At 39.4% G+C, this 23,640-nt stretch overlaps 1 protein-coding gene across 1 annotated transcript in view; it reads right to left on the bottom strand.

Moving 5' to 3' along the window:
- LOC124154357 (mucin-2-like) overlaps positions 1-23,640 on the bottom strand; it is a 70,126-nt gene that overhangs the window by 5,320 nt on the left and 41,166 nt on the right. Inside the window, exons 8-12 of the mRNA XM_046528040.1 lie at positions 21,342-21,768; positions 20,191-20,344; positions 19,832-20,008; positions 8,474-8,611; positions 4,161-4,298 (exon numbers count right to left, since the gene is read on the bottom strand). Coding sequence (XP_046383996.1) covers positions 4,161-4,298; positions 8,474-8,611; positions 19,832-20,008; positions 20,191-20,344; positions 21,342-21,768 — 1,034 coding nt within the window. The remainder of the gene's footprint in view (positions 1-4,160; positions 4,299-8,473; positions 8,612-19,831; positions 20,009-20,190; positions 20,345-21,341; positions 21,769-23,640) is intronic.

Here is a 23,640-nt window from a genome sequence, read left to right as displayed (position 1 = left end):
ATGTGAAATGCAAAATGACCCCATAAGGGAGTCTGGGATATCAGATATGTGGGTGGAATGGGACAGTGTTTCACTCCATTCATCGTTTGATAAAAATGAGACGAAGTTTATACAACGTGTTATTTATGGCTAATAACGATTTAGCACTAGAAGGACGGCAGGGGTCATTTGACCCATTTTCAGATTTCAAATTTATTTTTCTCTTATTAAAATATTTTTTTTAAATTTTGAAACTTTTTTACTTTATTCATTTTCGTCTATATTTCGATAAATTAGTGAAAAGTCAACTATAACGTTTTGTTTTCAATTTTTATGACATGTTATACCAAGAAGGACGGCTGGGGGTCATTTGACCCACAACTTGTTTTCGCGCTATTTTCTACTTTTTTCTTTCTCGTACGACCTTTTGTGCTATGCATATCATATAATCAGTAAGAGGCTAGTGTGGTCGATGATTTGCTGGATTTTGAACCTGCAAGTACCCGGTTCAATGCCAGTTTAGTCCCATGGGCTACTACCTGTATTCCAAAACCTAGGCATAGTGACTTATCGTTCTCAATCATTCGATATTTTACGGGCAGCAGAGAATTAGAAAAAAAACGGAAAACTTCTCTTGCAGAGACGATGTGAAAAAACAGGTGAGACGCACGAATATCCATGACTCCTAAAATAGCCATTTAATCCATTCAACCTGAGTGTTCAAAAATACCTTAAACCATACTCTTACGTTGAATCAGGAAAACTAGAACAGTAATGTACTTTTACCCAGCAACATGATCTCAGACGACACTATTTTCGAAACGGTTAAAAGAATACCAGAGACCATTCTATTTCATAAAAAAATACGCAGTAGTCGATACGACTGATAGCACGTATCAATTTATTTACACGTCTCCAAATCCAACAGCTATATCTCCTTACACGGGCACAAAAAAGAAAAGGTGCCAAATATCACCGAATTGCACCAATTTTCTTTCCATTTTCCAAATTCCTTTTCATGTGCAAATGGCTGGTGTCCTAACCCCCCCCTCCACTTGCCTTTTATGCGGCTAGCGGGGTAGTTTTTAGACTTAAATGTAGATGAATAAATCGTCCAATGTACGCATTCAGAGCAAAAAAATATTTTGTGGAAACAGCGCTGAAAAAACCTGTCTGAGATTTACAACAAAGTAGTATTTTTAAAAATATTTAATCCACATTTTGTAAACCCAGTGTGCCTATTGCTTAAAAATGAAACACAATTTTTTATTGAGTCCATGTATTTTAATTATTAGATTTGCAATCGACCACTAAATATGGTTTAATTCATGATTTTTTTAAATAATTGTTGTTAACTTTTGACATTGGAAATAATATTTATTAATGTTAAATAGTGTTTTTAATGAAATGATTCAACAATTAATACTATTAAACTTAAGATTGGATGCAAATGAGGCGTTTAATTCCAAAATACATTTTATGGGCCAAATGACCCCTAGCCGTCCTTCTAGATAGCGCGGAACTCCCGTCCTCCTAGTGATAGACACATAGTTTGAATCTTCCCCAGGAGATTGAAATGTGATAGGGAGAAGCAGAGTGCCGTGGGATAGTTACATTAGCGCATTTCCCAAGATCCGGTATCCCCCTCCATTCAGCACTCGTCCCCCCCCCCCCCCCGGTTGAAGCTTTCCTCTTCTCCGAAATAAAAAAAGGTCCCAGCTGGAGCAGGGATCGTATTACGACGACCTTAGCTTCAAAAGAAAATATCAAGTTACTCGAGAACAGAAGAAACCTCCTTCACGCCTCCCCCTTTCTCGACCGCTGACTTTTTTTTAGCCGACTGGCTTCAAAGACCCCCACTTCTGGAGGTGAACTGCTGCAGGAATCACCAATTAGCCCAAAAGGTGTCTAAAAATAAATTTCGGTAATTGGTTTTATACTTTTATTATATTGAGATATTAGTGATGTGCACGTAATTCCTTAAAGAATGATACCAAACACGACGTATTTCTAACGTTATTTAACCATTTTAAGCAAGGAAATAGTTGAATAATACGATGGTGATTTTTAGCGAATATCGATATCCTCGCAGCTGATAGTGAGCTTCACGGCAGTTGATGCGATTTGTCTGGCTACAATTTATGAGTTATGCTACAAGTCTCACTTGTCTGAGTTGCTAACGAAGCGATTTCTTCTCGGGATATTTTGTTTCTCTCTACTAGCAATCTTGAATTCATCTGCTCATCTAGAGCTACGATACTTATTGTTAGAAATGAGTGGGTAAGTTGCCTTCTTAATAGGATAAAAAGTTTCATTGCGCAGTCATATGGTCATGCTTCACCCTCTGCAGTAAGCTCTGCTTACGCCGTACGCGATAGCATTAGTTCCGAACTTCACCTCGTACGAGTGGTTCCGTACTTTCCGGGGTGGGTTGACTTAAAACTAGCGAGTGTTTTCCGTGTGGGTTCGATGGAGTCCGGTTTCATTTTTATTAGTTTTATTCTTATTCGTCTTCCGACCATGGCCCATCCGAAGACACAAGTGAGAACTTTAAAAGATGGACTGAAAATAATTGATGATGAAGAAAAGAATCCGGGCTAGAAATACGTGAATATTGCAGAACGCCTCGGTATGTACGGTAGCACATGACGCCAGGGGTAGGGGTAGAGCGAGATCCCTGGTGAAAACAAGAAGTGGGATAAATCCGAGGATCAGGTGGGCGTGCCGCTGACGATTAACGCCACATTGCCTCAATCATATTAAAACTTTAATTGCTAGAAAGGAACATTTCAAATAATAAACTATTTTTGGGCTTCTTGATCCATCTCATAACCAATCACTGCGACAGCGAAATCAGTTGCTTGAGGCATAACACGCACATTTCTCTCGTAAATACCTGTACTTGAAATGGCATTTGATGGATAAGAATTATTACATCATACAGAAATGCATAATAGCAGTGAAAATTCCGAGTGGAGTGCAAACATTTTTTAGCAAGGCAGCTTGTTCCTTAAGGATATTTGAAAGAGAGATAAGTCGAATAGACAATATGACCTATGTGTTTCGATAAAGTAATAATATTCCAGGAATCAGCTAAAATCTTGTTTGAATCCATAAATGAATATCATAATTCGCAAAGATCAAGCTGATCCTGGGACATAGGCAACCCGGACAACCTTTCCCGCATCGATCGTTTCCCGCAATCCTCGTTTTTTTCATCCATCCCCCTGAAAAACAACAGATCGAGGTTCCACTGTATTCCTGTCTCATACCTGAAGTATTTCAATAATTTTATCTGCAGATTATAATGCAGTATTTAGCCATGCATCCCAGGATATAAATAATGACCATGAAGGCAGAGCAACTTTAAGAAGAATATCTTAAAACTCAGCAATACTAAGTGTTGCCTTAAAAAAACAAATACGCATTTGGCAATCATAAGAATTACGTAAACAAATAATGTAAAATTACATTAGTTGTTTTTCATTAAATATTAATTATTTGGATGATATTTCTTTAAATAAAAATTTTTTTCCTCCTTATTTTGACCTCGTTTAATACATGTTAAAATATTTCTTGGAGTGTAGGTCAACGTAAATATAGTGCCTCCTTTTTACGTTGACCTACATTCCCAGAAATATTTTAACATGATATTTCTTCATACATTTTTAGTGATGTAATTTCAGTATTATAGGATTAAAAAGAAACTGAAATAACGGACTAGCTCGAGCTGCAGATCTGCAGTGCATTAAGACCATTTTTGTGGCATTGGAAAAAATTTGCTTGGTTATGCCCTTAAATAGGCCATATCAGCAGAAAAAGTCATGAACAGGTAAAGTATGCATTTTTAGGCAGTAATATATGTATTGCCTTAATTTTGCCGAAATTGAGCTTATTTCTTCTAAAACTTGGTTTCCAGATTAAAAGAAAAAATGTTCCCAGCTTAACGGTCATAGTAAACCCTTCCACATAATGCACAATACTTTGTACGGTAAGAAATGATAATAAAAGAGTGCCTGTCTCATGTTAAAAAGTTATACATGTGGCATTTCATTTCTTAACGTTACTCTTTTGTCCCCATATTATTAGGTGATACCTTGCTGTAGCATGAAATAAAATACTAAATGAAAAAAAAGTTAATGTGTAGAATGTTTTGACATAAAAGAAATAATTATAAGTACCTTGGGCATCTTGGGTCCTTAGAGCCAGGATAACAAACTGGTCTGGGTGTGGTTGGTGGAGGCGTAGGCCTTGGGCAGCGCCGGTCGGTACTGCCAGGGTAGCACACTGGCTTTTGCGTTGTTGCAGGTGGAGGAGGCCTGGATAAGAAAGAGTTATCAATTTTGGATTGTAGTGTCCATATCAGATTAGCTGTTTGAAAAATATCATGTTACTTCCTATTCTGGATATTGGATGCTAGAGAAATCATGATATATAATTGTTTTTTTTATGTGTAGGGGAAACAAGGGAGGAGTGGGACAGTGGGAGGTTAGGGACAGTTCAAATTTCCCTCTCTTTATTTTTATATTTCTTTAAATAATAATTCTTTTCCTCCTTACTTTGACCTCGTTTAATACATGTTAAAATATTTCTTGGAGTGTAGGTCAACATAAATATAGTGCCTCCTTTTTACGTTGACCTACATTCCCAGAAATATTTTAACATGATATTTCTTCATACATTTTTAGTGATGTAATTTCAGTATTATAGGATTAAAAAGAAACTGAAATAACAGACTAGCTTGAGCTGCAGATCTGCAGTGCATAAGTAGCATTTTTGTGGCATTGGAATAAATTTGCTTGGTTAGGTCCTTAAATAGGCTATTTTATTTATTATAGTATTCTACCGATTAATGTAGGTTTCCATGGAGTACGCAAGAAGTGAACTTGGAGCCTCCCTTTCCTTCCAGCACTTCCTTCTTTAACTCACAGTAAGGCCTGCTCTCTTTCAATTAATCCAAAAATCCTATTCTTTTCCTTTCCGTCCCTCGTTTCCCTAACATTCTACCCTCTAACACCATTTTCAACATCCCCTCACCGCTAAGCACTGACTCCATCCATACCTTCTGTCTCCTCCGTATCTCATCTAAAAGCTGTCTCTCCTCGCCAACCATATCCAGCACTTCATCATTCCTTTTCCTCTCCGTCCATTTCACCCTCTCCATTCTTCTCCATACCCACATCTCGAATGCCTCCAATCTTCTCTCGTCTTCTTTCCTCAATGTCCACGTTTCCGCACCGTAGAGAGTTACACTCCAGATCAAACTATTCAAAAACCTTTTCTTTTAACTCTTACATAATGATTCTCTGAGAAGCTCCTTCCTGTTCATGAACGCCTCCTTCACTAATGCAATTCTCTTCCTGATGTCCTTACTACTCTATCCGTTTTTCCTCTAACGTACTGCCTAAATAGTTGAATTGCTCAACCTGCTCAAGTTTTTCACCACCCACCTTTATCTTGAGTCTCACATTCCTCGCTCGTGATGCTTTACAAAACCGCATAACCTTAGTTTTCTTGTGATTAATCCTCATCCCATACTCCTCGCAACGCTCGTATAACGCATCCACTAGAGCCTGAAGCCCCCTCGATGACTGGCTAATCAGCGCCTGATCATTCGCGAATCTCACTGATTTGAACATCATTCCTCCCACTTTTATTCCAGCTTCTAACTCATCCCACGCTTCCCTTACCATCTCTTCAGCGTACACGTTAAAGAGCAGCGGCGATAGAGGACAGCCTTGCCTCACTCCTCGGCCAATGCTTGCCCACCCAGATTCTCCGTCCGCTACCCTCACTTGCGCAGTCTGGGCCATATACAGATTACGAAACAGTCGTCTATCCCTCCAATCTACACCTATTCTCTTCAGAATATCCATTAACTTTACCCAGTTCACCCTTTCAAACGCTATCTCAAAATCCACGAAACACGCATATACGTCCTGGTCATATTCTAGCCTCCTCTCCACGAGGGACCTCATTATTGCTATTGCATCACGAGTTGACTTCCCTTTTCTGAAACCAAACTGATCTTCGCCCAAACATTCGTTTGCCCTCGCCTCCATTCGTCTGTTCAATATCCTCAGTACCACTTTCGCCGCATGCGATATTAGGCTGATAGTCCAATAATCTCCGCATTCCACAGCTTTCTTCTTTTTCGGAGCGGAATTAAAACCGTCTTCACGAAATCTTCCGGCCAGCATCCCTCCTCATTGATCCTGCGCACTAGTTCGAAAAACCTTTTCTTACCTTCCTTCCCTAGATTCTTCAGAAGCTCACACGGGATATTGTCCACGCCTACTGCTTTCCTAGCCTTCATATCACGAAGTGCTCTCTCTATTTCCGAATCTAATATCTCCGGCCCAAGATCATCCTCCTCCACTGCACTTTCCTCCTCTAGAGTCAATCTCTCTGGTCTGTTCATTCCGTCATACAGGTCCTCCACGTATTCCTTCCATCTACTCTGTGCCTCTTCTCGCTCGGTTAGCATCCTCCCATCTTTAGCCTTAATTTTAGACATGGCTTGTCCTCTTTTACCGCCAGATAGCGACTTAACTTTGGCGTACAACGCGCCTATTTCTCCATCCTTCTGGAACTTTTCCATTTCCTCACACTATCTTTTCCACCAAGCCTCCCTTGACCTCTTAGTTTCACGTCATAATCGATTATTCAGTTCCCTATACATTCTTTTTCCCTGTTCTGTGTCGACGTTCTTCCACTTCCTCCTCTCCTTCATTTCCCTTATCATGTTCTCCGTTATCCACGGCTTCTTTATCCTTCTACTGTCAACGTAATTGACTTCACCGCCGCTTTGACTATTCCCGTTTTAATATTATCCCACCTTTCCTCAACAGTCTTAGTACTTTCAATCTCCCGTATACTAATGTCCACTAGTTCCTGATATTCTCTCCTCATACTCCCCTTCAGGGCTTCTACGTTCCATTTCTTCGCTTTCCTAACTTTCATAAGTCTTTTGAATCTTACGTTGCATTTCATGAGCACTAGATTGCGGTCCGAATCCGCATCCGCTGCTGGGAAGCTGCGCGAGTTTTTCACACTATTCCTAAACCTCTGTCTTACCATAATGTAGTCTATTTGATATCTCCCCACATCCCCTGGACTTTTCCATGTGTACCTTTGCCCTTTATGATGATTGAACCACGTGTTTGTTATGAATAATTTGTTTCTCCTACAAAATTCTGCTGCTTTCTCTCCCCTGTCGTTTCGTATTCCCAGACCAAAATCACCTATTTCGTGCCCATCCCTCCCTTCCCCTACTGAGGCATTCCAGTCCCCCATCACTACCAGATTTTTCTTACCCGGTGTGTCTCTAATTATTTCCTCGAGCTGTTCATACACCTCATCTACTTCTTCTTCCCTATGATTGCTAGTGGGCATGTAAACTTGGACCACCACAAGGTTGGTGGGCCGCGCCTCAATTTCTACCACCAGAATCCTATCCCTTACCTGGTCTATACCTACCACACGCTTACCCATCTTCCCGTTAAATACTAAAGCTACCCCTCGCTGGCTCTCTTCCCCTCCACTATATAAAACCCTATACCCATCACTCCAATAGTCCCCGCCATCCCTCAACTTCACCTCGCATAATCCTAAGATATCTATCCTCCCTTTATCCATTTCCCTTTTGATATTTTCTAACTTCTCCGCCCTTATCATAGTCCTCACATTCCACGTCCCTACATTTATAGCCGACTTCTTCTTTTCCATCTTCTTGGTCTTCTTTTCTTCCTTCTTCATTGCTGCTTCAGCTGATGATGATGATGATAAGTCTCTGCAAGGATTTCGCATGTTGGCGACCCCGAGGACCTTGCCGACCTCGCTGCCGTGCCCGACACCCGCCCTTTGCGGACGGGTCCCGGGCGATGAGATTCCGAGGCTCATTTGGTTGTACTCCATGTTTTCAGGGAAGAGTTAGTTGGTAAGGTTTCCCACTTCCATTCCAACAGTGTTTTTCACGTGGACTACCTTTCGTCTGGCTCCTACCCTTCGACCTATCTGGCATGGGTGGCCCTACCGGGAATAATTTAGAATTAATCCCGCCAGTCAGCTCTAGGGGTCATAGGAACGCGCAAGCCTTTACACCGCGACAAGGTTGTATATATCAGCAGAAAAAGTCATGAACAGGTAAAGTATGCATTTTTAGGCAGTAATATATGTATTGCCTTAATTTTGCCGAAATTGAGCTTATTTCTTCTAAAACTTCGTTTCCAGATTAAAAGAAAAAATGCTCCCAGCTTAACGGTCATAGTAAACCCTTCCACATAATGCACTATACTTTGTACGGTAAGAAATGATAATAAAAGAGTGCCTGTCTCATGTTAAAAAGTTATACATGTGGCATTTCATTTCTTAACGTTACTCTTTTGTCCCCATATTATTAGGTGATACCTTGCTGTAGCATGAAATAAAATACTAAATGAAAAAAAAGTTAATGTGTAGAATGTTTTGACATAAAAGAAATAATTATAAGTACCTTGGGCATCTTGGGTCCTTAGAGCCAGGATAACAAACTGGTCTGGGTGTGGTTGGTGGAGGCGTAGGCCTTGGGCAGCGCCGGTCGGTACTGCCAGGGTAGCACACTGGCTTTTGCGTTGTTGCAGGTGGAGGAGGCCTGGATAAGAAAGAGTTATCAATTTTGGATTGTAGTGTCCATATCAGATTAGCTGTTTGAAAAATATCATGTTACTTCCTATTCTGGATATTGGATGCTAGAGAAATCATGATATATAATTGTTTTTTTTATGTGTAGGGGAAACAAGGGAGGAGTGGGACAGTGGGAGGTTAGGGACAGTTCAAATTTCCCTCTCTTTATTTTTAGCTTTTTAGCTCTTACTTTTCTCACATGTATGAGAAACAGTAGCTGCATTTCCTCCAAAAATGGCTCCTGGCTCACTCCTGTGAATGTGAGTTAAGAAGAGGATATTGGTTTTCACACAGATTTTGGTAACTTTCCTGAGAATGATTAACTTTCAGTTTCTATTATTTTAATTATGAATTACTCTCTCTGGAAGCACTGATGAAAAGTCATGTTCTTTCAGGTGTATAACTGGTAATTATGATAATATCTAGTTCATGGGTTTACCCAGAATCGAAACTGGTGGGGGGGTGCAAAACTAGCTATTGTCGTTCCAGTTGTAACTATTTTGCACAGCAAACGTTAACGTTAATGAAACCAAAATTTTTAGGAAATTATGACAGCAATTTATTAGTTTTTATAATTATTTGCTTGAAAAAAAATCATTTTTATTTTAGCTCCATGTCCTTTACTAATATCATTTTTCTTCAAAAGGAAAATTTGTTCAAAACTTTTGTTTTGATTTAATTTTTTTTTGCTTCTACTCAAGTAAAAATTTCTCCCTTGAAACAGAGCTGATTCTGGGCTGAAACTCCACTGAATGCGCTCAAACTGCCTTGAGACAACCTTGTCACTGCACAGCACTGCCTTGTCCTCAACAAGAAAAAGAGCACTCAACTGAAACTCTGATGCCATTCTCCCTTGCAAGTCCATTGCATTTGAACTGCTTCTCCCTTGCTGCATGTGTGCTCCACTGATACTGAACTGGACAATAGCCGCAGGCCAGGTGGAATTTATGGCTCCACTGCATCTCTCTTGCCGCATGTCTTTACTGCCCTGCCACAGAGCTGCTGCAGCATTTGGGTATCCCTTTCCCTCATGAATTTGAACTGCTTTTCCCTTGCTTCATGAGCTCCACTGACACTGAACTGGACGGTAGGTTCATAGGCCAGGCCAACTTAATAACTCCACTGAATCTCTCTTGCCGTATGCCTTTACTGCCCTGCCACTGAGCTGCTGCAGCATTTGGGTATCCCCTGTAGGGTGTTGCTTATTTTTTCTCGGATTTTTGATTTCTACCTCTTAAAATATGCTATGGGGTGCAGAATGGATATCCTAAAAATTTCAGCTAAATTGTTTAACATTTAGAGGTCGCTCAAAGAGCATAAATGCAATAACATTAAATTTTCCCAATTTTTTGAAGTAACACCATATTCAGGGGTAAGGCACGATTTTATGGTCCTAAGGGCCTAAATTCGCTCCATTTTTACGTCCGCTCAACAGTTTTCCAGGAATACAATACTCTACCGCGAGCTACAGCCGCGCGTCACACCCCTGACGGCGAGCTGGTCGCTCGCGGGCCGCATTCACGGTCAACTGATCACGGCATTACGCCCCCCTCGCGCCTTCCCTAGCGAAAGTCGGCGGAAGAAAGGAGGAGTCGTATACTATGTTGGCGTTTTTCATACCGAGTGTTTGCTGTAGTTTATCCTTTAAATTAACTACATCACTGTTCTTCGAACCTAGCATATGAAAAAAAAGGAAATTCTCATGTTTAAAATCCCCAAAAAAAAACGATAGACTGAGAACCTTAGATATGAAAACAGTTAGTTACCTCTATTTACGCTTGTTGAATCAATTGAAAATGCTTTATTATGTTCGCTAATCTCCATTATTGAACGCAGTTGTGAACAATCTCAGCAGTGGCCCGGCCACTAGCAATTCCGGTGAGTTATGGAATCTTTTATATTGTTTTTATTTCATCAATCAGCCATGAGATTTATAGAACCACCTAATGACGTAATATGCAAAATAATATTTAATTACTTGATTCAACGAATTAGTAAATATTTCCTTTAGTAGACAGTAACCCCTGTTACTACAACATAGTAGCAGCAAGAACCATTGCTGCTCATCTCGCGCTAATGCCCAAGGCATCAAAGATCAGTGCAATTTGGGGTGTAATGAGGATTTTCCTACCAATCTATCTTTTACTTGACAACTCCGTTGGCGTATCATCAATAGAATTCGTTTCAGAAACATCCTAACTACTTAAGATTAAAATATCATTATTTCTTAAAAGAATGGCGTATCATTAACAGCAATTTAATAACATGAAAAGGGAATCAATAGCGATTTTGTTTTACAAGGCCTACTTGGTTTTCTGTGTACTCTTTAATTCAGACTTCCTGCTATACTCGTCATATCTTCTCTTCCTCTCTACTCGTCGCGCCGACTTCTCTGCCGCCTCTCTCTCTATTAAGTGCTTCATTAAGGATCTCATTATTTGGCAAGCCAAAGGCTTTATAGTTGTCCCGGTAAACCAAGTTCACCCCAACCAGCCAGTTTACAATGCATTTCATATTATGCGCATAATATATATGTCTATGATTTGGGTGATTAGTTTTGTTGGTGCATGCAGAAACTCAAAACTAATGAATGTATGGAAGTTTTTCAGTAAGAAAAATATTTTGAAAACTCTTTCTCTATAAGCTTAGGATCTTTTGAAGTAGGTGTCCCGGTCGCCTCTGTATTTTCAAGAGCACTTTATCCATATCGTTTTGACCAGTAACTTCCAGAGCATTTACCGCGGCAATATCAAAGATCTGATCCAATTTTTCATTCAATTCCATGTCATTCTTTAGCTGTTTCGTAGATGGCCGTCAAAAATAAATCTTGAATTTTAACAGCTCACTGCACACTGTGCCTCTATTTAATATATTTCCCGTATTTCTTGAATTATTTGAATTCTCGACATAATACTCCGGAACGGGACCACGGACATCATCGTTAGTCTCGTATTTGCATACACTTCTTGTTTCAGGGTTAAGTGGTGGTGATGGAACAACTGCAGCACTTCGCGAATCAAAGTCAGCTTATTTTTCACGAAACAAGCAGCGATAGCTGTTATAGGGACGCCGATGAGGAATACTTCACTAGACTTGCGCGCGATAAACAACATTGTATTTGTCAATAGCGTTTCGACTTCGAAAATTTACTCTACGCCATTCAAAATCCGACTGCGATGAGATTAAAGAAAATGTGAAACACGCAAACTTGGGTAAGAAAACATACACAGTTATCTCTAAACATCATTCTTAATGGTTCCATCTATTCTGCGAATTCATTTCAACGAAAAAGTCTCCAGAATTTATAACAATGTAAAACCATACAGGTTTTTAGGTAACTCCTCCTTCCTTCCGCCGACTTTCGCTAGGGAAGGCGCGAGGGGGGCGTAATGCCGTGATCAGTTGACCGTGAATGCGGCCCGCGAGCGACCAGCTCGCCGTCAGGGGTGTGACGCGCGGCTGTAGCTCGCGGTAGAGTATTGTATTCCTGGAAAACTGTTGAGCGGACGTAAAAATGGGGCGAATTTAGGCCCTTAGGACCATAAAATCGTGCCTTACCCCTGAATATGGTGTTACTTCAAAAAATTGGGAAAATTTAATGTTATTGCATTTATGCTCTTTGAGCGACCTCTAAATGTTAAAAAATTTAGCTGAAATTTTTAGGATATCCATTCTGCACCCCATAGCATATTTTAAGAGGTAGAAATCAAAAATCCGAGAAAAAATAAAAAATAAGCAACACCCTAATCCCCTTTTTTTTAAGATTCTTCTTAAGTTTGTTAACGGCAAGAATTAATCGCAATTAAGGTGAAGGGGAGAACGAGGTCGGTGGTGGTGACTGAAGTCATAATTGGAGGTAAGCGTTTTAACTTCTCTGATGGCATGTTTATTCCTTCCATGTTTAGCCATGAGAACGTTGACATTGAATTCGTGTTTTAATCCAGGCACGTTGAAGGATTTCAAGCTCCTTTTTCGGGGGTCATGTACCTCATGAATTTGAACCGCTTCTCCCTTGCTGCGCGTGTGCTACCCACCGTAAATTTTGCCAACATATACGGAACCCTTCTACCGGACATATACACGACCCCTGTTTTCAGCGGCAATGTATTTTTTTAATATAGCTTTTGGCAACACGTACATCTTTTCCCGCGCATCAAGCTGTCGGTTGCCGTTATTTCTCTCAAGTTGCTAGGAGCGAAAGACGAGTGGTGAGCATGGGTTTTGGCATGAAAAGGTTGATGGCATGAATATTTTCCCGGTACTTCGGCGTTTGTTAACGGCAAGAATTAATCGCAATTAAGGTGAAGGGGAGAACGAGGTCGGTGGTGGTGACTGAAGTCATAATTGGAGGTAAGCGTTTTAACTTCTCTGATGGCATGTTTATTCCTTCCATGTTTAGCCATGAGAACGTTGACATTGAATTCGTGTTTTAATCCAGGCACGTTGAAGGATTTCAAGCTCCTTTTTCGGGGGTCATGTAGCCAATAACGAATTTTTCTTTCTACGCGTTGGCGACTACCGTCCACTTTTCCTGCCTCATGGATACCCCGGACGAGGAGGAGAATACACCGACCGGTCATCAATGCCGCGGATGCCGCGCCGTCGTTTGTCGTTTGTGACTCTCATCAGTCATATTTCTTCTCTTTTTCAGGAGCATCTAACTTCCATGACTTCTTTCATTTGGAATATTTTTGTATGTGCTTTTAACAGTTATTAATTTATTGATGTATTTTCATGTTCTAATAAATTGTGTCTTGAAAAATGTTGTGGTCATTGCAGTTATAATAACTATTGTTGATCGCAATCACCTATCCACCCTTTATCTCTTATCATGCATGCAAAATTCCGGGATAATTCTGTTATGTGATCATCCACTGTTGGCTGGGTTGCGCAAGTTGTTAATTTACTGTGTTTCATATGATTTCACAAGGGAATTTTAATGGATTGGGTAGGGGAAATGTATTCAGCCAAACAAGGGAGTTTCAGCCTGGCATACAAGGGAGTTTCAGCCTAGCTATCCAATGGAGTTTCAGTCTAGCTGGTAGCCAAGATAGTTTCAGTCTAGTTAGTGGCCAAGGGAGTTTCAGTGTAGCTAGCCAAGGGAGTTTCAGTTTAGTCGGCCAAGGGAGTTTCATTGGTGTAGCTGGAGTTCTTAATTGCACTGCTACTGCACTGCCATCCCTCTTCCAAACTCCACTGGTTTGTTTCAATTTCAATGCAGTTTCAGCATAGAAGCAAGGCAGTGAGTTTCAAGGTAGTTTCAGCCCAGTTTCAGTCAAGTTTCAAGTGAGGAATTTTTACTTGAGTAGGGGGGGGCAGCTGTTCACCCCCTGCCCCTGCTGGGTACACTCACGATTTACTTAGTTGCTTCTTAAAGCCTATAATGATACATGTGAAATACAAAATGACCCATAAGGGAGTCTGGGATATCAGATATGTGGGTGGAATGGGACAGTGTTACACTCCTTCCAAGCACTATTATTTTTTAAGTTTTATTTTATAAAGCAGTTAATTTTTAGCATTAGGTAGTTATGCCTCAAAAGTGATCCAGAATGGTACCAGTGAAAAACATCCAGATAGGATACCAGTGCTAAGTTGTACCATTCTGGAAGCTGTAAAGATGGTTTTTGATGAAAGTAAAAGTGTGAGAGAGGAAGCAAGAGCAAAGAATTCATCTAAATCTGCAATATTAAGACATGCACTAAGCATTAGCATCCAAGGACAGAGGCTCGGTAATTTTTTAAAAGTAATCTGATGTGTGAAAAGGTTTTTCTATTTTGTACTACACAGGGAAAGGTTGTGGTAATGAGTATGATGATGGATATAATGTAAAATTCATGCAAAAAAAGAGGAGCCAATTTTTAATTTTTAGAAGACAACAAGAAAACATTACTTTCATAGATATAATATTTTTTTGAAACTGAATTCTGAATACTACCATAAATCGTATTAATGTATTGTGAAATAACTACAATATCTATTTCATGGGCATACCAGTGAGGGGCAGGGGGGGACAGCTCCCACCCCCCTCCAGAAGCATCAAATCTCAAAAGTCTTTAAGCAAAAACAGTACCTACTGAATTGAAAAAGAAGTATGCGAAAAATTATCTTTAAACCCACGAAAAATTTTATGCATTAGTACAAGATATGTAGCTAAAATAAAACTATTTTTTCAAGGAAATAATTTCATTAACTAATAACTCGCTGTTATAATTCTCTTAAAATGTTGGTTTCATTCACCTTTTCCAAGATAAAATGTCACTATACTTGGTCATGGCTTGCCCCCCCTAGTTATGAATTTTGAATCAATCATTTATGTATTTTTCTTACCATTTTTGCACATTTACTTTAGTGTGCCATTCCTCCCACATAACCGTCCCATGCCACCCGGAATGAGGGAGGGGACAAATTTCATATGTTCATAAAATGCTAAGTTCCTCAGTACATATTCACCTATTCTAATTTCTCGAGGAATTTTCTGTGGAATTCAGAAGGGTTAAGGCAGCTAAGTATTACAAAAAAAATTAATTTAGGCCGATAATAAATATTTTCACAAAAATTGTATTCGAGAATGTTTTCCAGTCCTCCCCAGTCTCCCCTGTGGTGCAATATGAGTACCTAATTTATGTTTGTTTGAATGCCTACAAATTCATTTTTTTATTAAACCCTTATTAAAAAATCGAGGTAGAGATTTTAAAATTTTAGGTGCTTAAAATATTTTTTTGCATTTTTGATGATTCCATCGGTCCTGTAATTGCAAGAGGCTAATCTGTTAATCTGGTTTTCCAGGGACCTGTCAAACGCAACTGGGCATACATATCCATGCCTTGAGTGTTTAAATACCCACTCAGGTACGACTCGAACGCATTATCCCAAGATTAGCAGGCAAAGGTGTAGCCGTTGCCGTTTGGCTTGGTTCATGGTGTATTAAAGAGGCGTTTACGAGGTAGGGAAGGCTTGCGTAAATTATGAAGGGTCGTATAAATATTGTAAAGTGTTATTTAATTTTGTGTAAATGCTCATGAAATTTTGTGTGAATGTGTGTGTGTGAATGTGAAGTGATGAATGAATGACTAGATTTTGTATTTTTCTGTCCCCCACCCCTCCCACGATTCTTCCGTCTACGAAGTGTGGAAAGTTCCGTCGTCTACGTGATTCGTAGCATGTTTCTCCCCACCCCACTGTGAAGCCGGAACACCTGCGTACGGAGGTGATGAAATCCTCCAACCCCACCCTCCACAGAAACCCCCCCCCCCTCCCCTATCGAAGAATAGCCGAAAAAACCCGGTGCCTTGGGTTTTTCCGTTCACTCATCCCCCTCCCAGAAAGTGGCTATGTAAGCGGAGTGCGGGCCACATGCAGCTACTATTTTGCTGGAGAGTCGGCCGAAGGCTCTGCTACGCGAACCATCCATCCTGTGAGGAGAGAGAGAGAGAGGCAGCCCAGCGTGGAAAAAGACGCGAGATTTAAACGGCGGTGACTTTGGAAAGAGGAGATAAGACGGTATCTTCCTAGCACGCGCACACGAAGACGTCAATCCACGGCGCCAACGAAGGAGTTCTCTCATCCCACAGCGATACTAGTCGCAATATCGAGCCAGCCGAGGAAATCTTCTCCACCAGCAACCCCGCGAGAGCGATAAGTACTCTAGCCACCAAAATCCCCAAATTTCAACAGAATCAGAAGAGTCCCATTCCCCATTCCCCTCTCTCTTCCATTCAAGAGAAGAAGAACAGTGATATATTCCCGTACATTTTTTTATATTTTTTTTTTAGTCCCCCCGTGTCCCCGTGTGTGTGTGAATGGTTAATGGTAGTTAGTAGGACAATAAGTGATTATTTGGTATTGGCGTTTGTCATTTTTCAAGCATTTTTGTAATATTTCACGCCAACAATTGTAATCAGGGTTTATTTTCTTTTCTGCCATTTATTAATTGTTGTTACAAGGTACCTAACTGGCCAGTAGCAGTAGTTTAATTTTTGTTATTCAGAGAGTCATTTATTTATGTATTTTGTGGAAAATTTCCTAATTGAAGTGCACATTAAACCAGTGGCGGCTCGTGAGTCAAATGCTGGGAGGGGCAGGGGCGCAGCTAGGAATTAGGCTGGGGGGGATTAAGGTGCAACTAATACCGGGTTGTGTGGGGGTATGGAATACCTTCCAGGATAAGCGGTAGGTGCGAGATTGATTAATTGCGGAATTCTAAGACAAATGGTTCAAAATGGTGAGTTTTACGGCTTTCTGAGGGATATTTTATTAATACTTACACTATTCTATTAGTAATATCAATCCAATTAAGTAAATTGGATTAAACATGAAAATTTCTCTGAGCTCTGCGGGGGGTTTTATCCCCCAAAACCCCCCCCCTCGCTGCACTACTGGGGAGGGGCACACTCCACCGGGGGGTCAAAATTTTTAATATTTTGTTTACTTTAGTGAGTTTTTCAGGCAATCTAGAGACCACTAATGCACAAAACAGTCACTAACACTAAAACACTAACAATCACTAACTGGATTAACTCAACTACAACTAGGCCTATTTACATGAAAACAATTTACATATAATAACTCAACTGGTCACCAAAACAAGGTATTCTGAAACACTGCAACACCAAGATTATACGGCCGCCGGGTGGCGCGGCGATGTCAACTCACTAGATACGTCGTTCTGCGCATGCTCGGGCGGCGTCCCAAGACTTCCATAAGGCACAAGCTCAGACGTGTCACAGCACCAGCAGCCCCCACCAATACCACTCTTTATATAACTGCATGGTGATGGATTGGGACGTTCTGGTCAGCTCCCCGCGGCTACAAACGTGAATCTCTCGCGCTATTTTTGCGTGTTTTTCCTACATTTTCGATGTATGCGATTGAAGAAACACCTTGTTTAATAGATGTATGATAGTGTTGTTTCCTTCATCAAAGAAATCGAAAGGCATTGATTGCGATTCGTTACCCACCATTAGTGCATTCATAATATACAAATTATTTGGTTTTAGAAATCCCAGTTTAGACGAATGACAATGGTAAATTTTAACCTCGTTTGAAAAAAGCCAGATTGGCGCCCATGCGATGCCACTCCACGTGACGTCACTGGGACCTAGTTTCTATACGGGTAGATAGAAGTTTTGCATTGCCTGAGATTACCAATGCATGCATGAGGCACAGACCTCAGGGAAACATCTCTTAATAATCACCTATTGAAACTGCCAATGGTCGGAAAGTTTCCATCGTTTGATAAGGTATTAATAATCCTTATTTAAGCCAAGCGCTACCTGCTAGCATGGTACATGGTACTCTGCTACCTGCTAGCAGCTTGCATCTCAGCGGCGCACACATCCTTCCCCCATGGTTACCTCACTTTGCGGCAGCGGGAACCAGAATGACGTCACACGGGCTTTTCCCGGCATTCATACTTAGCCATCGCGTTTTCGCGCTCTTGAAATTTTTCACTTTTCGTTTAATCGCGAAAAATTGGTATCGTCATTTAAAAATTTAAAAGCTTGAAATGCGTACTCCAGGAGTAATAATCTTTCGATTTAGGCAATAAAAAAATAATAGGAAACCACCCTATTGTATTGGTATTTAATTTTTTTTTTTCCTTTTTCAAATCTTTGGGAGGGGCGGGCTGCATCCGAGAGTCCTTATGGGCAAGCCGCCACTGCATTAAACATGTTGTTAGAATTGTAAACTATTACGTAAGCCTTCATTATTTCGTACGCGCCAGCCTCCATTCAGCAAGTGAACCTACCCTAACTTATTTTTCCATTTCCTTTTCCCCCCCCTCTATTTCCCCTAGCCCTCGAACCACGACTCGCTTACCTTGAGCAATCCCTCCCAAACTATCCTCCCCCTTCCCCTATGAAAGTGAAACCCGGACGGACGACGGCCCGGCGGGTTACAAAGGCTTTACCCTGTTGCCACTGAGGCCAACTTGAAACATAAAGCGGCTTATTGCCACAAAGAAGAATCTGAAATTTTGATCATTGACTGAAATACTTATGGTTCCTCTATGTGGGGCACAGTGAAACAAATGCACGGTTCATTTCAAATTATAATCACAGATACTAGAAAATATTTCTCACCTATGAAATTTGTGTTGTACAATGGGCAAATAGGCATCTCATTACCCAATGTATCAAAACGCCATTGGAATAAATAAAAGTGGATCTACAACTAAATTTCGAATATTTGTTTCACTCTGCCCCCCGTTCCCCCTCTTTTAAGTGCATAAAAAATATGTTCTCACTGATGTATTGGGGCTCTCATTATTCCTGTCTCATACCTGAGGTATTTCAATAATTTTATCTGCAGATTATAATGCAGTATTCAGCCATGCTTCCCAGGATATAAATTATGACCATGAAGGCAGAGCAACTTTAAGAAGAATATCTTAAAACTCAGCAATACTGAGTGTTGCCTTCAAAAACAAATAGGCATTTGGCAATTATAAGAATTACGTAAACAAATAATGTAAAGATACCTTAGTTGTTTTTCATTAAATATTAATTATTTGGATGATATTTCTTTAAAAAATAATTTTTTTCCTCCTTACTTTGACCTCGTTTAATACATGTTAAAATATTTCTTGGAGTGTAGGTCAACGTAAATATAGTGCCTCCTTTTTACGTTGACCTACATTCCAATAAATATTTTAACATGATATTTCTTCATACATTTTTAGTGATGTAATTTCAGTATTATAGGATTAAAAAGAAACTGAAATAACAGACTAGCTCAAGCTGCAGATCTGCAGTGCATAAAGACCATTTTTGTGGCATTGGAAAAAATTTGCTTGGTTATGTCCTTAAATAGGCCATATCAGCAGAAAAAGTCATGAACAGGTAAAGTATGCATTTTTAGGCATTAATATATTGCCTTAATTTTGCCGAAATTGAGCTTATTTCTTCTAAAACTTGGTTTCCAGATTAAAGAAAAAATGTTCCCAGCTTAATGGTCATAGTAAACCCTTCCACATAATGCACTATACTTTGTACGGTAAGAAATGATAATAAAAGAGTGCCTGTCTCATGTTAAAAAGTTATACATGTGGCATTTCATTTCTTAACGTTACTCTTTTGTCCCCATATTATTAGGTGATACCTTGCTGTAGCATGAAATAAAATACTAAATGAAAAAAATGTTAATGTGTAGAATGTTTTGACATAAAAGAAATAATTATAAGTACCTTGGGCATCTTGGGTCCATAGAGCCAGGATAACAAACTGGTATGGAGGTGGTTTGTGGAGGCGTAGGCCTTGGGCAGCGAGGATCAGTGCTTCCAGGATAGCATGTTGGCAGGCATCTTGGATGATTACTTCCAGGGTAGCACACTGGATTTGACGTTGTTGGAGGTGGAGTAGGCCTGGAAAAGAATGAGTTATCAATTTAGGATTGTAGTGTCCATATCGGATTAGCTGTTTGAAAAATATCATGTTACTTCCTATTCTGGATATTTGATAATAGAGAAATCATGACCAATCATACAAAATGAAAAAAATGTTAATGTGTAGAATGTTTTGACATAAAAGAAAAAATTATAGGTACCTTAGGCATCTTGGGTCCTTAGAGCCAGGATAACAAACTGGTTTGGAGATGGCTTGTGGAGGCGAAGGCCTTGGGCAGCGCGGGTCAGTACTGCCAGGGTAGCAACTCTGTTTAGGGGTCGTTGACGGGGAGTTGGTGAAACTCCCTCGAATAACTTTAGTGATAATGGCATGTGATGGTAAGCTCCTGCAGGAGACCGTTATTTCATCTATGTCTAATTAGAATAAGTCTGTGGGCGCTAGTTTTATCAATGGTTTAGTGGACAGTAAAGATCAAAATATAGTTATTGTATAACATGCCTAATTAATCAGGTGGAAAGCAGTGCTAATTTCAATAACCATCCCTCATTTTTTGTTAGAGTAAATGCTTCAATATTAGTGAAATTCAATTTTATGTATTTAGATTACTGCTCTGTCCGTTTCCCCTAGCTAAATGTATTTGTTTTTTAATGTCTTGGATTATGAATGCATTAATATCACAATTGTTGATATGGGTGTTCTTTTTTACATTAGAAATATTTTATGCCCCTTATTCGTGTGTCTAATTCCTTTTTTATGTGTTTGCTTAAGTTGTTACTATTGATTGTGTTTACTTATTTTCTGTAAGGTACATACATGTGATGATTACATAGTGCATGTGATTGAACAGTAATTCATCTGAGACCTTAGTATGTTGGACAAGATAATTGGAATTTTGTCTTCTTAATGATATAATCTTTGTAATTTTATTACTCTGATATCCTATTGAATGTAACCATGTTGTTCACTTGTGCATTAAATTCACTAATTCATAAAATCAATAATTGCCTCCAAAAAGCCTGGAGAATTTTGGGAAGGAGTTTACTTCAAAGTTAGCTACAGTAATGAGCTATTTGATTAACCTCAGATGACTATTTGATGTTCTTTTCTTTCTTGCCATTTCGGTACTGTGCATTATGCACTGGCATTATAGAAATGATTATTATGCATGAAGGAATAGAATTGCTTTCTATTTAATGCTGAATGGAAGGCCATTATTAGTTACCGTTCATTGCCATGGAAGGTCACTTGAGAGACAGGGAAAGGAATGTTTAAATAGTGGCTGTGGTTTACCAGCAAATATGTAATCTCAATTTTTATGGGAAACAGGATAATACTGAAATAATAACTTACATGAATGGCAGGCATGGTATGTTGGGTCATCATCCTTGGAGTGGTAGTCATCCTTCTCATGAGGTATAGATGGTGTGGGAATAGGTCTGCGTGTTGGAGTCACTGGTCTGCGAGTAGGTAAACATTCGGGTCTTTTTGAGCCAAATTCACATGTTATATCAGGCTTAGTGGTAATGCATCTGGGGTCGGTAGATCCAGGGTCGCAGAGAGGGACTCTATTGCCATTGATAATTGTAGAATCATCTGTGCAGTTCTCTCCTGGATAGCAGTTAGACCTACTTGTGGTTGGTCTTTCAGTCTGACATCTTGGATCTTTACTTCCATAGCTGCACAGGGACGTCGTTTCTTGTCCTGGTCTTAGCGTACTAAATGTTACTGGTGTAGTGGGTTCACTAGAACATCGTCCATCACATTCCCCTTGGCAAATCTGTTTATTGGGAAATGTTCAATTAAAGGTTGTCATTTTTTATTTAGAAAAGTGTCATAAAAGGTGGATGAACCGAATGCCATAAAATATTTCTTTTTTTCAAACTTTGAACTTTTTGTGAATCATGATTGATTGTCCTGTTAGTATCGGATATTTTTAAAATTATAATATCAATATAGGAAATAGTTGATATGCTTCAAGAAAAATACATACTACTCTATGTGATAAATGTACTAATGTATTTACCATGATTAAGGTTACTAACTTAACTGAAGTCATAATCTAATTATACACATAATGTTGTCAGGCCTTTACGGATGATATAATGTAGAATTTTAGAATTATTGTTCTTGTTGTTGTTTGCTTAATCTTTTTTGCATGATCCTTCGTCATCATCACTAGTTAACAATCCGAACATTATGTAGTTTGAAAGCTATCCCATCCACTCATTTGTCTTATTTCATACCTACTATTTAATCCCGTAAAGTTTTTTGTTTTTAACTTCAAGGCAATATATGTATATCTCCCACATCCGAGCTCTATCGTCTTGATAGTAAACTTATGTGTGTCCTGAAAATTTTGATTTATTATATGTTAACTGAGCACCTTGCAAGTGACGCTAACAAAATGACATCTTGGAAAAGTTTTAATTTATACCAAAACTTTTCCCTGAAATAGTTATTTTGGTAACAGGGATGCCGCCTTACAAAAAATATAGGGGGGGGATCTTGCCCGGGAAAATTTTATAAGTGGTGAGTTTTAAGTTTTTTAAGCATTTTAGAAGAGTCATATGATCAACATTAGAACCCTGATAACTCGAATCTTGAAATCTTGACACCCGGGAAAAATCAACAAGCCTGACACATTTTTTCCTCACACCCATAATGAATTTTGAGGGGGCTCGGGCCCTATGGAGTCACTGCCACTGTTTGGCAATAACATAAGATTCTAGTTACTCTGCAACTTGCTGGCCAGTTATTATAGGATGTTTAGACATCTACCATGATTATTCAAAATTAACGTCCAACCGGTCACAATGCAAAAGTGTCATCATAAAGGGATTAGGTCTTCCTTTTCTGCTAAACCGTTTAAATATGATGCAACGGGTGTGTTGAAAATGTGTGGATAATAAACGGAAATGATCGTTCATTACTAGGTACAATGATGTATTGTTGAATTTTTCTCTCACTTCAAACTGAAGTTGTTCACATGGTGAAATAATTTATTTCAGTTTTTGACAATACATATTAAGTTACTCTTTCATTTACCAACCGGTTTCAACATTTGGTAGGTTAGCTACATTCTCTGATGAAAGTATGGTATGAAAAGAAACCTCAGGCTGTTTCAGAACTCTCATACTCCAATGTTTCAGCTAATAGGCCCTCCAATACCTGCAATCAAAATTGCTTGCAGGAATGTTCCAGGCAGAAATGAGTTATCCCACAGTGGAGAAATTTTGTGAAGGTAGTCTTGCCCACTCTAGCCAGCTTTCCCTATATACAACATAATAGCCACCATTGCCACCAATCCCGGAAAGCCAGTATTTCTCTCTTGCAATTAAAAAGACCTTTGGTATTGATACAAAATGACATGTTAATTTATTCCATCAGTTATTTTTTCATATTTATTCTCTCAATTACCACAAAACATTGATTTTGTCTGCCATAGCTTTTCACGTGATCAAACTATAGGATATCTTTTAGCGCATGGAGGGAATCCATATGATATTATGTAACTAATATGCTACCATATTCGAATGTTATTGTAAACATGCTAACAGCTATCCATGAAAGGTGAAACATATTTTTCTTTACTTCTTGAAATAATATTTCTGTTTTATTTATATGTGGCTTTCACCGTTAGAGAATAATG

Source organism: Ischnura elegans, chromosome 1 (genome assembly GCF_921293095.1).
Source record: "Ischnura elegans chromosome 1, ioIscEleg1.1, whole genome shotgun sequence".
NCBI classification, from domain to species: Eukaryota; Metazoa; Arthropoda; class Insecta; order Odonata; family Coenagrionidae; genus Ischnura; species Ischnura elegans.
The sequence above is the reverse complement of the archived record's forward strand: the minus strand, read 5'-3'. Positions and strand labels throughout refer to the sequence as shown.